General features: G+C 56.2%; 2 protein-coding genes across 3 annotated transcripts in view; both read right to left on the bottom strand.

Moving 5' to 3' along the window:
* Positions 1 to 1301: 1301 nt before the first annotated feature.
* On the bottom strand, positions 1302 to 9606 carry CTSH (cathepsin H). Its single transcript, XM_068958436.1, has 12 exons — positions 9455 to 9606; positions 9182 to 9213; positions 8359 to 8464; positions 8184 to 8254; positions 7359 to 7463; positions 6777 to 6863; positions 5788 to 5843; positions 4497 to 4578; positions 4337 to 4405; positions 3181 to 3287; positions 2163 to 2288; positions 1302 to 1475 (listed from the first exon to the last, which is right to left on the bottom strand). Exons 1-12 carry the CDS (start codon positions 9519 to 9521, stop codon positions 1400 to 1402), a joined length of 984 nt encoding a protein of 327 aa, XP_068814537.1. The 5' UTR covers positions 9522 to 9606; the 3' UTR covers positions 1302 to 1399.
* Positions 9607 to 10626: 1020 nt separating this feature from the next.
* Positions 10627 to 13724, bottom strand: part of RASGRF1 (Ras protein specific guanine nucleotide releasing factor 1) — a 46564-nt gene continuing 43466 nt past the window's right edge. For both annotated transcript variants that reach the window (XM_068958367.1, XM_068958368.1), the window contains exon 27: positions 10627 to 11896. In XM_068958367.1, the coding sequence (XP_068814468.1) occupies positions 11804 to 11896 (93 nt within the window). In that variant the 3' untranslated portion in view covers positions 10627 to 11803. The remainder of the gene's footprint in view (positions 11897 to 13724) is intronic.

Here is a 13724-nt window from a genome sequence, read left to right as displayed (position 1 = left end):
CCGCCCGGCCGCCGGGGGGCGCCCTCCGCTCCGCGCCCCGCGCTCTCCGCCGCCGCTGCCGCTGCCGCCGCCGCCGCCTTCGCATTCGGCGCCAAGCCGCCGCCGCGCGCCTCCCTATTGGCCGGGGGCCGCCAGAGCGGAAGTGGCGACACGGCGCTTCCGGGGCGGGGCGAGGCCCAGCGGGCAAAATGGCGGCTGCTGGCAGTTCCCGAGGGAGAAGAGGCCCGGGGTGGGGAGGGAGCCAGCCCCCCCCCCCCCCGGAACGCCGCCATGTCCCCCCCCTCGTCGGCTCAAGCTGGTTTTAAAAGATGGCTGCGTGGCCCCGGCGGCGGCCTTAATTTTTCACGCCGCTGCAGCCCGCGCTGAGGGAGGCCGCGGGTGTCGGACGAGCGGGGCCGGACAAAGGCCTCGGTACCGGTCCGTAACCGGAAAGCCGAGGCTTCGAGTGTTAAGGCAGCACCTTCCGCGCTCGGTCGCGTAACCGATGAACGCCTCTGGAAGGCGCCGGGAGGGGAGAGCAAGCTCCGGCACAAGCGGCAAGTCGTTTTTATTCTCTTCCGTGGTACACAGGGACAAGTCAGTCGCGATGCCTTAGCATGAAATAATACACAACACAAATGCCCCCTACTGATGTAAGGGCTTCTCTCACAATCATCTGTTTTTAAACTATGACTATCAAGGCGCATGCCTGTTCATTGATTCATAAAAGAAAAATCGCCCGTTTCTTCAATGTTTTCATTAAGACACTTTTTTTTTTTTTTTTTTTTTACAAAAATACTAAAAAACAGATTCGGTGAAAATAGATAAAACTTAAAAATTACTTATCTTCCTTTAGCAAAAGGAAAAATTGCCTTCAAAGAAATCAGAACAATCCCTAAAAGTTAGGTCTAGTGAGTGGGGAACCTTAGAAATGGGGTGAATAGCATTGCCACCGTATCTTACAATTGGACTGACAAAATTTGTCTGATAACAACTGGTTGGCATTTTCATGTTCAGAGTGCTCTCTGATCTAATCAGCCGCCCTCTCCTCACCGACATCCAGTCACAGTAGATGGTCAGTGCTCCATTTTAGTGCAGGGAGAGCGAGGCATGCAATAAGGGCATCACGACTGGGATGAGAAGACGGGCTTCTGGCTCTCAGACCTGGAGCATCACCAGGACCTCAGACCTGGTTCAAGAGCGCACGCTTGCTTTGGGCTGGGGAATACAGAAGATGGCGTAGATCTACCTATTGTAAGAAGCTTTGTGCAAGCAAAGGTATCTGCCTGCGTGGAACAAATTCCAGCAGATTTTGTTCTGTATTGTTTTTTCTCACTTCATTTATTTTAGCATTTAGAAATTCTTATACGATGAATCGTTCCCTTTTCTGTGGCCACTTTCCCCAGCTTGTGCTCCTCTCTTACACCTGAGGAACTGGATAAGAGGCACAAGCGGCAAGACCACACATATTCTTGCCACGTTCAATAAGGAAGTACCTAAAAAGAGAAGCAAACACGTACGGGTGAACATTCCCTGCTCCTTCAGCAGAATTAGCACAACTGATACAGGCATAAGGTGACTGTTGTCATTATGTACAAGTAAATTCCTTTCTCATGCCAGTGCAAGGAACAAATATGCATCACAGAATTATTTAAGTACAGTGATCTCATTTGTAAATTAGATTAGTTAACCAGGGAATGCTGTTCCCTGTCCCCCTTAGATCAAAAGCTACCAAAGTTAGTACCCAGCTTTATAAAATTTCACTTGCAGCTGGAAGTATGCAAGCTGCTGGATAGCTGGTGTGGAAGCTCTCTCCAGACACACCCTGTTTTTCTCTGTTCTTGTAGCTCACGGAAGTGCCACTTGCTCTATTCTGCCAGTTCCCTTGATGGCCAGCAGCTCTGCACCCGCAGGCCACGTCCCCGGTAACGTTACCACATCTGTTGCTCTAAGCTTCTGATCTAACCAGTCACACTTACGACACCAGTTTTTACAGCCGTGTCGTTCACTGCCAAGGCTCAGGGGATCTCACTGGCCTCTTCACAGATTATAAAACACCTCTGCCACATTTCAGCTTGAGAATGAGGAGGACGATGAGGGTGGCTGGTCTAGATACCCATGCATATGACAGATATATTCTTTTACTAGATACAGAGGTCTGGCAGAGTTGGGAGTCTGCTTACCCCTCCATGCCCCATAGTCGGCCCCAAGAGTTCTTAACAATCCAGTAAGGAGTCCCATTTTCTTCTCCATACCCCACAGCTAGGACAGCGTGGTTCACCTTGTCAGGAGTGTGCTCACATTTTGGGCTACAAGCAAAAGGAAAAATAATGCAGAATTACTATGTGAAAAACTAGCCTATAATTAATGGATTACCCAGCATTTCTGATTGCGCTCTGATTATGTAAAGAACTAATGAATAATCTTAACTGCCAATTGTGGAAACTAGAGAGAGATGCCAAGAAAAGCATACATGGCTCTGTTTTCTCACTAAAAAATAACTCTTGGTTATATTTGAAGTCAGGGCATTGGGCTATAAAGACGTTTCATCTGCACAGCTAGTCAAGTCTTGTTCTGAATTAATACCAATGTTGTCACACTCAAGAATGAGCTACAGTGAAAAAACTGAGCAAAGGAATTTTTTGCAGTGAAAAACAAAAGCTAGCACGAGAAGAGCTGCATGGGTTCCACACAAAGTTTACTTTATCTAGGGTCTCCCTAAGTAAACTAGACGCGTTCAGCTGCAACCCTTGGGCTGACCTGATGAACCCTACCGCTCGCCCATCCATAGCTCGCAAACGCAGACACGTACATAAGCACTGGGGTAAGTTTCCCCCAGCTTTGCTAGAGGGCTGAGAAGGCTCTCCAAAGCTCACATACTGACTTGCTGAGCTTCCAGAACCACCCTTTGGCAGTTCCACGTATGCAGTCTGGTCTTGAGGTTGGACTGGCTCCTAGCGGTAAACTGGTTGCAAATACAGTGCACTCTCTTCCCTGTGCGGCCCTCTCATCTCCATGGGCAATCAGTATTTTAAGGCCCAATTTACTTATATTTGCTATTGTCTGTTTAAAAGGAAGCAGTAGGATATGGTTGAAGCCCTGTGTGCAGCACCACAAAGAAAATCCACACAAAGAGAAATAGAGATGCCAGTGATTCCAGGCCTACACTTCACTCCATCTCCCAGGTTCAGAAATACTCACTTTGAATAGACTCCTCTTCTGTAGTGCATGAAGTCACCCGTCACCTCAAATGCAAAGCTCACTGGGTTGTGCTTCCCCACTGCTTCAACCATGCCAGCCTCATCATACTGCAAGAAGAGGATTCCAGCATTATTTATCTCCCGATCACTCGAACCAGTCAGGAACCCCCAGACCAGCAGTCAGAGCCCAGTGGGGACGGCTAATTTTGGCCTTCTGCTTGCAAGCAAGGAAACAGGCACATCTCACAGGCACTGAAGGACAAGAACCAAGAATTTTTTAAGGTCTGGAGGTGCAGCTGCCAGAAAGTTGGCAGCAAAGGCCCTGGGGCCTGTATTTTGACCACAGCGCTTCATTGGCGCCACCTTCAGAAAGGGGAGCACTTTTGAGTACCTAAGGAGAGAGAAGCAAGCTGGCCCACACAGCATGACCAGCGCAGTCAGGAACGGAGAGTGCTCCTGCCAAGCAATATAAACCAGTTGAGAACAGCTTTCAGAGCTAGCCGGCATCAGTACGTTGTCCTGCGCTGTGCTGTGCAGATACCTCCTTGGAGGCAGTGAGATGGCTGTGTGCTTTATGGGTGCCCTCTAGGTTTCGTAGGGCTCACTGCAAACGTAGCATGGGAGCGCCGTGCTGCAGAAAGGTGGGAGCAGACTCCCCCCCCGTCCCCATGAGTCAGGGACAAAACCACAGGTACAGCCTTCCCCACCTGTTGGCTTAGTCCACCCTCTGTCAGTGCAAGAGCTCTTCCAAACAGCAGCACGGAGCTGCTCCGTTGCTTCTCTGATGCTCAGCATGGATATACAGAGCTGAACCCTGGCATGACAGATACCAGCAGGAAGGGCAATCCATGCACATCACAGATAACTTGAAAACACCAGACCACAGCACTAATCACAGCAAGCAGCTGACACCAGTCCTGCTGCAATTTCCCAGGTGCCAACCACGGTCAGCAAAACCCAGCTACCTCCAGTATGTTAGCGCACAGGAAAGCGGAAGAGTACAAACGTCGGCAGGTCGCTCCTCTCTGAAGAGCGAGCAGACTGCAGCTTGTGCTGCAGAGACCAGCGCGTCTTGGGGCCTCTGCGCCCATCCAAGGTCAGGCCTGGCACAGTGTTAACACCCTGGAGGTTTGGACGTTTAACCTGCGGGAACTTACCTCTGTGATATTGACAACATCTTTGACAAAAGCAATAGCCTTGTCCGGCTGGAACTTGCACGTGCCGTTCTGCGCAAACACAAAGGAGCGTGTTAAGAGCCTGCTTTGGACCCTACTCTGCTGATGTAGAAATTTGTCTGAACTGTGTTGGTGAGAATACCTCAGCCCGGTATGGGTAGGTGTCCTCCCCCATGAGCCCTTTGTTATACAATATGTATTCAAAGGCTTGGCTTGGCAGGCCCCTGCAAAACAACACAGCCAGAGCGTAGATTAATTAGGGCAGCAACACAGCAGTTGCTGCAGAGCAAACCCGTAAAACTTTCCCCCCAAATACTGCTCCCCTCTTCTCCCCCTCGCCCCCCCCCCCAGTGGGAAGAAGGGGAAGGATGGGCTGTGTATTCTAGAACCCCTAAAAGCATAAATTCCAGTTTGCTCCCTCACTGTCTTCCTACCTGGGACCTCCTGGCCTAATCCATCGCACTGTTTGGCACGGTCCTACACAGGCATGGGAATCCCTCATTCTGCAGGGGAGCCTAGTCTCCAGGGGCAAATGCCAACGCAGAAGCCTAAAGGCACGAGGCCACCTCGTCCGCACAGCACTGCTAACTGTGCCAACTCAGCTCTAGCGTGAGGAATTTGGCCTCTCACACTGAAGACCTTTTTTCATGATATGTGTCCAGCCTGCAGCCTGGATGCTATGGCCAAGGTCCCCGGCTATACAGCAAGGGGGATGAAAAAGAGATCCACAATCTTCATCAAGAAGCTGCTTCCCTCCTCGGCCATCTCCAGGGAGCGGCTCTTGCAGAGGCAATAGAAGGGGAGCGTGATGAAGATACGTTTACAAGGAGAAGACTGAGAAAGTGAGGAGGAGTCACTAAAAAAAAGTGCCAAGAGTGGGTTTGCATGGCTCTGAGCATTCCTCAGGGACCACTTATCTTACAGAAGACAGAAGATTTCAGAAAGCTTCATTTTCTTCTTCTTTTAGCAGTGCCAGTAGAAATTTACCAAAGAGGAAGCAGAGGTTTCTGTGGGTTCCTTAAAGCACGAGATGTGCATGACCCATGAGTAGAGCAACTGATAGAACTTTCCTTGCTTTTCTTGAGAGTGTTAAAGACTAGCTGTGTGGCTATCCACGACTGTAATAGCAGAAGATATTGTAACAAAACGAATATCAGGAAAAAAATGTAATAAACGAGGAACAATAGAGGCTAGGAAGTGTGTGAGATTTAGAGAAACATTTTAACCTCTCAGGAGGGTGAAATCAAAACAAGCAAACACAACCAAACAAAACAAAAACCAAAAAGCTGTTTTCCCTGACACTTCTCAGCTGAGGGGAAACAAAAAACATTCCAAGATCGGGAAGGATCTTAATACTAGATCTTGAGAAAGGCTGTCAGTCATGGAGCATAAGCTATTCTTATTTCTAGACTTTACTATTTTATATTACTTACCCACTGCAGCCGTGGTTGTTAAATGCCTGGGCACAATCAACTAATTGCTGTTCCGCCTACAGAAAAGTTTTTGAGTCAGTATATGTTCAAACAACTGCATTCAGAATACGAGAGACAGAATGCAACACGCATGGCAGGCGATACAACGCTGCGTGCTGGTTTTGTCCGTACAAAAGGCTGTTCACCTTGTGCAATTAGGAATCGTGAGACTGAATAAATCCATGTTGCTCCTCCCTGAGGAAAGGTATCAGAGGAAGACACAACTGACTTGGAGCAGGCAATTACAGCATGCTTTGTCTGAAAGACGCGTTCCTTCCAAGTTTGGTTGGAAGTTGCCTCACACCCACACGAACGGGGGTGAGATCCCTTTCAAAAGGTCAAGTTTATTTTTAACGCTTATACCCAAACCTCAGATGGTTTTTCAAGAATATAAATCCTCGTGAAAGTCCACAAGTAAAGAGTATCACGATATTTTACTTTTAGGAAGTTGTTTTGCAGCAAGGAGTTCCCGGAGGCTGTTGCACGCTGGGTGGCAGCGACAGACAGGACTCAACGCCTCCTTGCAGCAGCAGGGATTTGTTGGCCTGTGATGCTCAACCCTCCAGGCTCCTTCTCCTCCGAGAAAGGCTCTGCCCAAGTCCAGGGCAACGAGACACTCAGAGCCCCGAGAGCGGATGGTGACAGACGCACCCTAAGAGACAGACAGACTCCCTGCCGCCCTGGCCTGAGCCGCGCACAGCAGTTTTGCTCACTCTGCGAAGAGCTGCAAGGGGCTTGCAGGGCCAGCCCTGCCCCACCGCAGGCCACGCGTGCCTGGCCACAGCTGCAGGCATGGCACAGGACAGCAGCCAGGACTCCCAGAAAAAGCCTCCAGCATCTGCCCGCGCAGGAGCGGGCTCGGCCTGCCCCAGCCCGCGGCCGGCAGCAGCAGCCTACCTGGAGGCAGGCAGGATTTGCCAGCAGCACACAGGAAAGGAAAAATCTCTTACCAGAGAGAGGAGCTTTCCTGTAGCTATAGCAATAGCAGACTCCAGACACCCCGTGGTAGAAAAGGTCCAGCAGCTCCCACAGGGGCCCTGAGTTAAGAATCGGAGAGGAAGCGGTCCATAACGTGCAGCGGAGCTCTGCGAGCCTCCTCGAACGCGCCCAGGCCGGGGCCGGATGGCGCGCAGCCCGCAGAGCCGGCGGTGGCCTGCTTCTAGCGCAGCGTTTTCCTTCCCACCTGCAGCTGGGCTGTATCCTCGGCTCAGCCCCCTGCCAGGAGCACGGAGAACCCACGGGGCCCCTCAGCCTCCTCCAGCCTCTGCGGGCACCCGCTTTCCCCCGAGCCCAGCCCTGCCTGGCCACCCTGAACCACAGAGGGGGCCCCAAGCGGTCCTGCTTCCTCTGCGGGCATACAGACCCCTGCGTGCTTCTTCCCCAGCACCAAACCAGGCCCGGACGTGGCTCGCCCCTCGCCGCTCAGCACCGTGCCCTCAGAGGGCTATCCTCCCTCACGCTGCCGGGATCCAGCAGCCAGCCGAGGCCTGGCAGTTGCTCTTGGTGCGCTGCAGATGAGACGAGCGCCTTACCTGGTTTTTCACAGGAGTCACATAATTTCCCTTCTTCCTCCAGTCAATAGAGTCAGGATACGGCCCAGAGCTGCGCAGGAAGTTCCCCTTTGTGGCTGAGCAGTTCTGCAAGCCAGGCGAGAGGGCTGCAATTAGCAGCGGCGGGCCAGGGAGGGGGCAGCCTGAAGACGACCGCTCTCCCTGGGGAAGAGGCGGCAGTGATCGCCGTGTCGCGTGTGCCGCCCTGGGCGGCTGCAAACCAGCCGCTAGAGCAGCTCTGCAAAGCACCGGCGAGATCGGGGCCCAGCCCTGGGCAGCAGCAACAACCCGCACTAGAGTCCGCGGAGGCTGGAGATGCTCATGAGCTCCTAAAGCCCGGGACAGCCAGGATCAGGCTCTAGGTCTAGCCAGAAAAATACAGACAAACCTGCAAAACTAAAAGCAGATGCCAGAGGACAATTCGGCTACAGCCACAGCCACAACCAAGAGCCAAGGACAGCTGAAAGCCAGAAAGGATGGCACAGGGAGGGACTTCACCTCTTTTCTACTCTCTCCCATGCGTCCACTGCGGCCACGGCCAGCGAGGGACAGGGCACTTCCCTGACGGGCCTTTGCTCTGAGCCAGCGCGGCTGCTGCCCCGGTCTGACTTAGGAAAGGGGGTTTAAGGCAGGGCAGGAGCAATCAGACGCCGACCTACGCGTGGGTACAGCCCGGCGCAGCGCCCTGCGCAGCGCCCGCCAGGCTGGCAGCCCGGGGTCTGCAGTCCTCTCGGACACGCGGCCTCCCTGCCCTCGACACGCACGCGGTGGCGGCAGTGCTCACGGGGCGTTCAGACAAAGATTTACCTGAGGTTCGCTCCACAGATACATTTTTTTAAATTCTGTGAACGTCATATCCGAAAACTGGTTCAGGCTCACTGAAAAAGGGAGAAAAAGAAAACGTTTTATTCACTGAAGAACTGAGTCAAAACAAAACCAAAAGATCAGATTGGGAAATCAAAAAAAAAAAAAAAGTTCCTACTTTCAAACGTGTGATTCTCAGCATTGTGTTTATCGATTTGCCTTTTATTGCTGACGAAGATCTGCAGCCTGTGGTAATACTCCTCCAAGCTGTACTTCTTGTTGTTCTAGTAGGACAGATACAAGAGCGAAAGACACTGACAAAACAGAAGTGAAAATGCATCAGCTGCTGCATCATGCTAAAACTAGACAGGTTTTCCTAAACGTAAACCACCCAGACGCATCTAGGAGCAGACTGGAGAAAACCCCGAGCCACAACTTAATTCGACCCCCCTTTCGCCCTGGCGGCCCCTCACGAGGCGCACGTCCGCCGGTTCGCCCCGCTCCCCGACGCTGCCGGCCGACTAATTGCGTAACTCACACGCAAACTTCCCTTGCTGCGCTCCTCGCGCCCTGCAAACACGCGAGAGGGCAGAGAACCGCGGCTGCCGCTGGAATCCTCTGGCTTCCGCCCAAACCCCGCTCGGGTTTTGGGCCGGGCCCAGGACACGCACGGTCGCCCAGGCAGTAAGCGCTCTCAGGGGCCGAGGGAAGCGGGGGAGCAGGGGGCTGACGGTGACACCGGGGTCAGCAGCGTCCTGCTTTATCGCTTTTACCTGGTGCAGGGCACAAACCCTATGGCAGGCAGCTTCCCTCCCACCACAATGTTTCCTGCGTAGAGGCACACCGAGAGCCCCGCGCGCTACGGGCACCCGGCCTCCCCGGGGAGCCGGGATGCTCCGCCGGCTTTCCAGCCGCCCCGGCCCCGGCAGCAGGACGCGGCCCGGCGGCTCCAGCCCCGCGGGGAGGCCCCGGGGCCGGGGCGGCGGCGAGCGGAGCTTCACCTGCAGCATCCAGGCCCTGAAGAGCTGCTCCTCTGCGGGGAGAGAGCGGAGAGATGTCAGCGGCTGCCCCGGCCCGGCCCCGCCGCCTCCCGGGCCCCGGGGCAGCCGCAGGGAGCGCAGCTCCGGCCGGGCCCCGGCGCGGAGAGGCCGGTGGCGGCGGGCAGGGCCGAGCCGGGCCGAGCCGAGCCGAGCCGGGCCGAGTCGAGTCGAGCCGGGCCGAGCCGAGCCGGGCCGAGCCGGGCCGAGCAGTACCCCCCTCCCGGTGCCCCTTACCTTGGGCGGCGGGCGCCGCGCCGGCGGCGGGCGCCAGGAGCGCGGCCAGCAGCAGGGCCCAGCGCATGGCCGAGCCGAGCCGAGCCGAGCCGAGCCGGGGCGGTGCCGGGGCCCCGAGCAGCCCTGCGGCAGCGCCGCCCCCTGCGCCTCCCCGGCCCGGCCCGGCCCGGCCCCGCGCACCGGCCGCGCTGCGGAGCCCGCAGGCAGCGCGCAGGCAGCGGCCGGCCCGGACCCCCCGCCCCGCCCCGCGCACCGGCTCCGCCGCCCCGCGCCGCTCCGCCCCGCGCAGGGGCTCCCCGCACCTCCCCGCACTGCACCGTGCATGGGCTCCCCGCACCTCTCCGCTCCTCCCCGCGCAGGGGCGCTCCGCACCGCACCGCACCTCTCCGCACTGCACCGTGCATGGGCTCCCCGCACCTCTCCGCTCCTCCCCGCGCAGGGGCACCCCGCTCCTCTCCGTCCCGCACCTCTCCGCCCCGCACCTCTCCACTCCGCTCCGCTCCGCCCCGCGCAGGGGCTCCCCGCACCTCACCGCACCTCTCCGCACTGCACCGTGCATGGGCTCCCCGCACCTCTCCGCTCCTCCCCGCGCAGGGGCTCCCCGCACCTCTCTACTCCGCTCCTCCCCGCGCAGGGGCTCCCCGCACCTCTCCGCCCCGCACCTCTCCGCTCCGCTCCTCCCCGCGCAGGGGCACCCCGCACCTCTCCGCCCCGCACCTCTCCGCTCCGCTCCTCCCCGCGCAGGGGCACCCCGCACCTCTCCGCTCCGCACCCGCCGCAGTGCCGGCGGCGGCAGGCGGGCGGCGAGAGCTGCTTCTTCACGTGTATCAAAAACAGATCCAAAAGTATCTTTTTGGAACGGCCGGATTTGCCGAAGCCGCCCGCTCCGCCTCTGCGCTGCAAGCCCCGTGGGCAAACGCGAGCCCGTTGCAGCCCGCCGGGTTGCATCCCTCCAACGCCGCCGTGGCACCTCAAGCCCAAAACGCTCAAAGTTTCGCCCTCCGCTTAGGCGAGAGGCAGCGTCCGGCCCCCGAAGCCGGAGCCGCCGGGGCAGGACTAGCGGCGCCAGCGCTCAGGCCCTGCTTCCTCCCCGAGACCCGCGTCTGACAAGAGCATCTGCAGAGCCGACGTTTACATCGCTTAAGTCAAGCCGATAAAAACGCCACAAGTCCTTGTTCACCCTGAGATAGAATAGATTTATTAGCAAGAGGTAATCAGGAAACATATATTTTTACAAAAATGGAAATATTTTTCCAAACAAGCTGTAAGTTGAAATATTTTAGGGCTTGAAATAGAATTCTCATACCACAAGGTATTGCTTACAGCAAAAGTTTTCTGTTTGTTATAGTGGAGCATGCCTGCCACTTTAAAGTTAAACTGTGTTTATATACTGTACAATGTAAAAAATACATGGTAATATTCACAGAATAAGCACTACATTACTATATTCCTGCTAGAAGGTGGTTAGACAGGATTACAGTATATGTAATAAAAACACTTGGTCATTTTTTTCTAATTCTACATCATGTTACTAATAGTTGTCACAAGGTATACAGATTTATAGCATATCAACAGAAGCTTGTCATGAGTATTATGCAGCTAAAACAGTCAAAGATACATTTTCACCTTCCCTGCTTACACTGAGGCCTGGGCAGCAGCAGAGCTAGGCGCTGCGCGGTTCGCAGGCAGCAGCCCTTCCTGGCACAGCTGGAGCGCATCGCCTGCCGTTCTCGTCGCCAGTCTCTCCGCACGGCGCTACCGGAGCAGGGGTCTGGGGGCACAGAAAGAGAGGGCAGCTTCACAGAACGGGGTAAACTTTAATTTTTTACTGTTCTACTGCTTTACAAAGTTTGCCCAGTGACATAACCGTTGATATCATCCGCGTGAGCAGAAGTTGTTTCATACGACATTTCAGTCAGGTGGAAATACATTTCTTTATTTGCTTGACTCCAAAACGTGTGTGGTTCGGTTGTGGCAAGTACACGAAACATGCTGAAGAGGCACACGAGTGCCGCAGGTGGGGAAGGGAAAGTGATTTGCGCTGTGCCCATGGTTTGTGTAAATCCTGCTACCCCAGCTGTCCCCAACCCCCGCCCCTTGAGAACAAATGACAAAAATAACATCCTTTAAAAGAAACTGGGACTCCAGCTAAAGTGTCTATGCATGAAACCCTAAACAATGCAGGAAACGCTATGCAAGTTCTACTGTGGGCTGATGACGAGAGGTTCGGTTTTCTTGGAGGAGCACAAACTCGGAAGTCACTCTAGGGCGCCCAACATAAACAGACAGATATATACAGTATGATATAGGGTGTGTACACTCGCAGCCGCCGCCGCCGCCGGGCCGGACTCAGGAAGGCAGTTTGGGTTCTATTCGCAGAGAAGCTTCATAAAGCGTTTCCTCATCCATCACAAACGACTGGTCCAACAAATACTGCGTCACCTGCAAAAATTACAGCGTCAAAGCGTGAACAGTTAGGACTCACCTTTGCTTCTCTTTGAAGCCAATGATAAAAGCTGAGATTAGGAAATGATGAAGCCGCCGGCAGTAAGGAAAGAGGAATAGCTGAATCGCGGAGAAGTGCCTGCAGTTCCTGCCAACGGACATAGAAACTGCCCGTGCTTGTCTCAGCCCAAGATTGCAAATTTTTGCAGAGTCCTCAGTTGCTCTTCTGTTTTTACCGCCTAGTTTTCCTCTCCGTTACTGTTTTATCGGCCACAAAGTTCTCTCCTGTGAGAACACAAAATCCTGCTAATTAAGTTATCGCTTTGGTGGGGAAACGTACGTTCCTCTTCCTGCAGGAGCGCTGCCGATGAGTCAGGAAACCTGCTGGCGTTCGTCGCAAGGACGTGAGCCAACAGTTCCTGGGAGATTTTTTCCAAATGCCTGTTTGGATCGTTGGGGGCGACGGCGGCTGGCAGCCTGCACCTCCCGCGCCCGTGCCTCGGCCCATCGCCCGCCGGAGCGGCTCCACCTGGGCATATCTATTTCTAGGCCGTGGGAGCGACCCCCCTCCTCACTGTACCTTGCAAAGCTGCTTTCAAAGCAGTTTTCAGCAGTGTGACTGTAACAGGCAGAGGAGGAGACCGGCTGAGCTGCAGAGGCGGGTACAGAGCCGGTGCTGCCGTCGAAGGCCGTTGCCTTAGCGCCACCGTCGCCTGCTCCAGCAGGGTCCGAAAAACCCGGGCTCCTGCGCGGCACCGGACGAGGCGGGTTAACGCCGCGCCCGGGCGCGGGTCAGCTTGCCGCTCGAGCGGCCGCAGACCCCCAGCAGGTCGGGACAGAGCCGCCGGGCCGGCGGTCCCCTGCGCTCCTCGGAGCCCGGCCGCGACCGCGAGGGGACGGCGCGTCCCCGGAGCCGCTGCCGCAACGCGGCGCCGGGCTGTTTTCCAGCGCAGGTGGGAAGTGCATCCTGCTCCTGCAGCCGCTCGCGGGGTCGGCAGCTGACCGCCGCCACGCACGCTCAGCGCACCAAGTTCCAGCCGCAACCGCCGGCTACGGCCTCTGCCCGAAGCAGTAACAAGCCTCTTCGAGAGCTTTTATGGGCTTTTATCCTGCCTTTCCGGGGAAATAAGGCTCAAAGCAGTCACGCGCTGCCGCTCGCGCTGTTCTTCCCCGTGACGTCTGGAACCGGCGCTTTTCGGCCAGGGCGCTGCGATGCTTTCGCAGGTATTTTCCTTCTTCCTGAACACTAGCGGCCACGGAGGAAGCAGGGCTCTCGCTAGGGCTCCTGCTGAGAAAAGGCTGCAGCGTGAACCCAGCCGCCGAGCGGGCACCAGAGAGGCGCCGGCGAAGGGGGGCTGCGACTGCCCAGCGCCGAGGGGCCGCGGGCAGGCGCACCCCGGCCAGGGAACCGGGAAAGACGGCGGAGAGCGAGAGGAAAAGCAGGCGCGTGGTCTCGGCGCTGCTAACAGGGCGGCTGCCCGGAGCGCCTGGCAGCTCCGACACAGGCCTGCGAGACAGACGCACCGATTCAAGGTGAGGTGAGCGGCCCTGGAGCGCAGCAGGCCGGCGGAAATCCTCCCGCCCAACCTCCAAAGCGAAGCGGAGCCCCGCTGGCAACCTCCAAAGCGAGCGCTGCGCCACGCAAAGGAAGCGCTAGGGCGGCTGAGGCCTCTCCTCTCATCACACGTGTGGGGCGGCAGCCACGCAGCGGGGGGCTGCGCAGGCGGGGGACGCGCTGCGCTGGCAGCCTGAGCGCCGGGGGCTGGCGACACGGGGCGCCGCTATTTCTCCTCGCCTCGAGGCCGGGCGGGCGCTGGCTTGGGCT

This window comes from Struthio camelus, chromosome 12 (assembly GCF_040807025.1).
Source record: "Struthio camelus isolate bStrCam1 chromosome 12, bStrCam1.hap1, whole genome shotgun sequence".
In the NCBI taxonomy this organism is placed as follows: domain Eukaryota; kingdom Metazoa; phylum Chordata; class Aves; order Struthioniformes; family Struthionidae; genus Struthio; species Struthio camelus.
Note: the sequence above shows the minus strand (reverse complement) of the source record. Positions and strands in the feature narration are given on the sequence as shown.

Excerpts from the sequence above, each read along its gene's own strand:
- CTSH (XM_068958436.1), bottom strand. The coding sequence starts at position 9,521 with ATGCGCTGGGCCCTGCTGCTGGCCGCGCTCCTGGCGCCCGCCGCCGGC. Across the intron at positions 8,255-8,358 it reads TGAGAATCACACGTTTGAAA|TGAGCCTGAACCAGTTTTCG; the intron begins GTAGGAACTTTT and ends TCCCTTTTTCAG. Across the intron at positions 4,579-5,787 it reads AACAACCACGGCTGCAGTGG|GGGCCTGCCAAGCCAAGCCT; the intron begins GTAAGTAATATA and ends GTTGTTTTGCAG.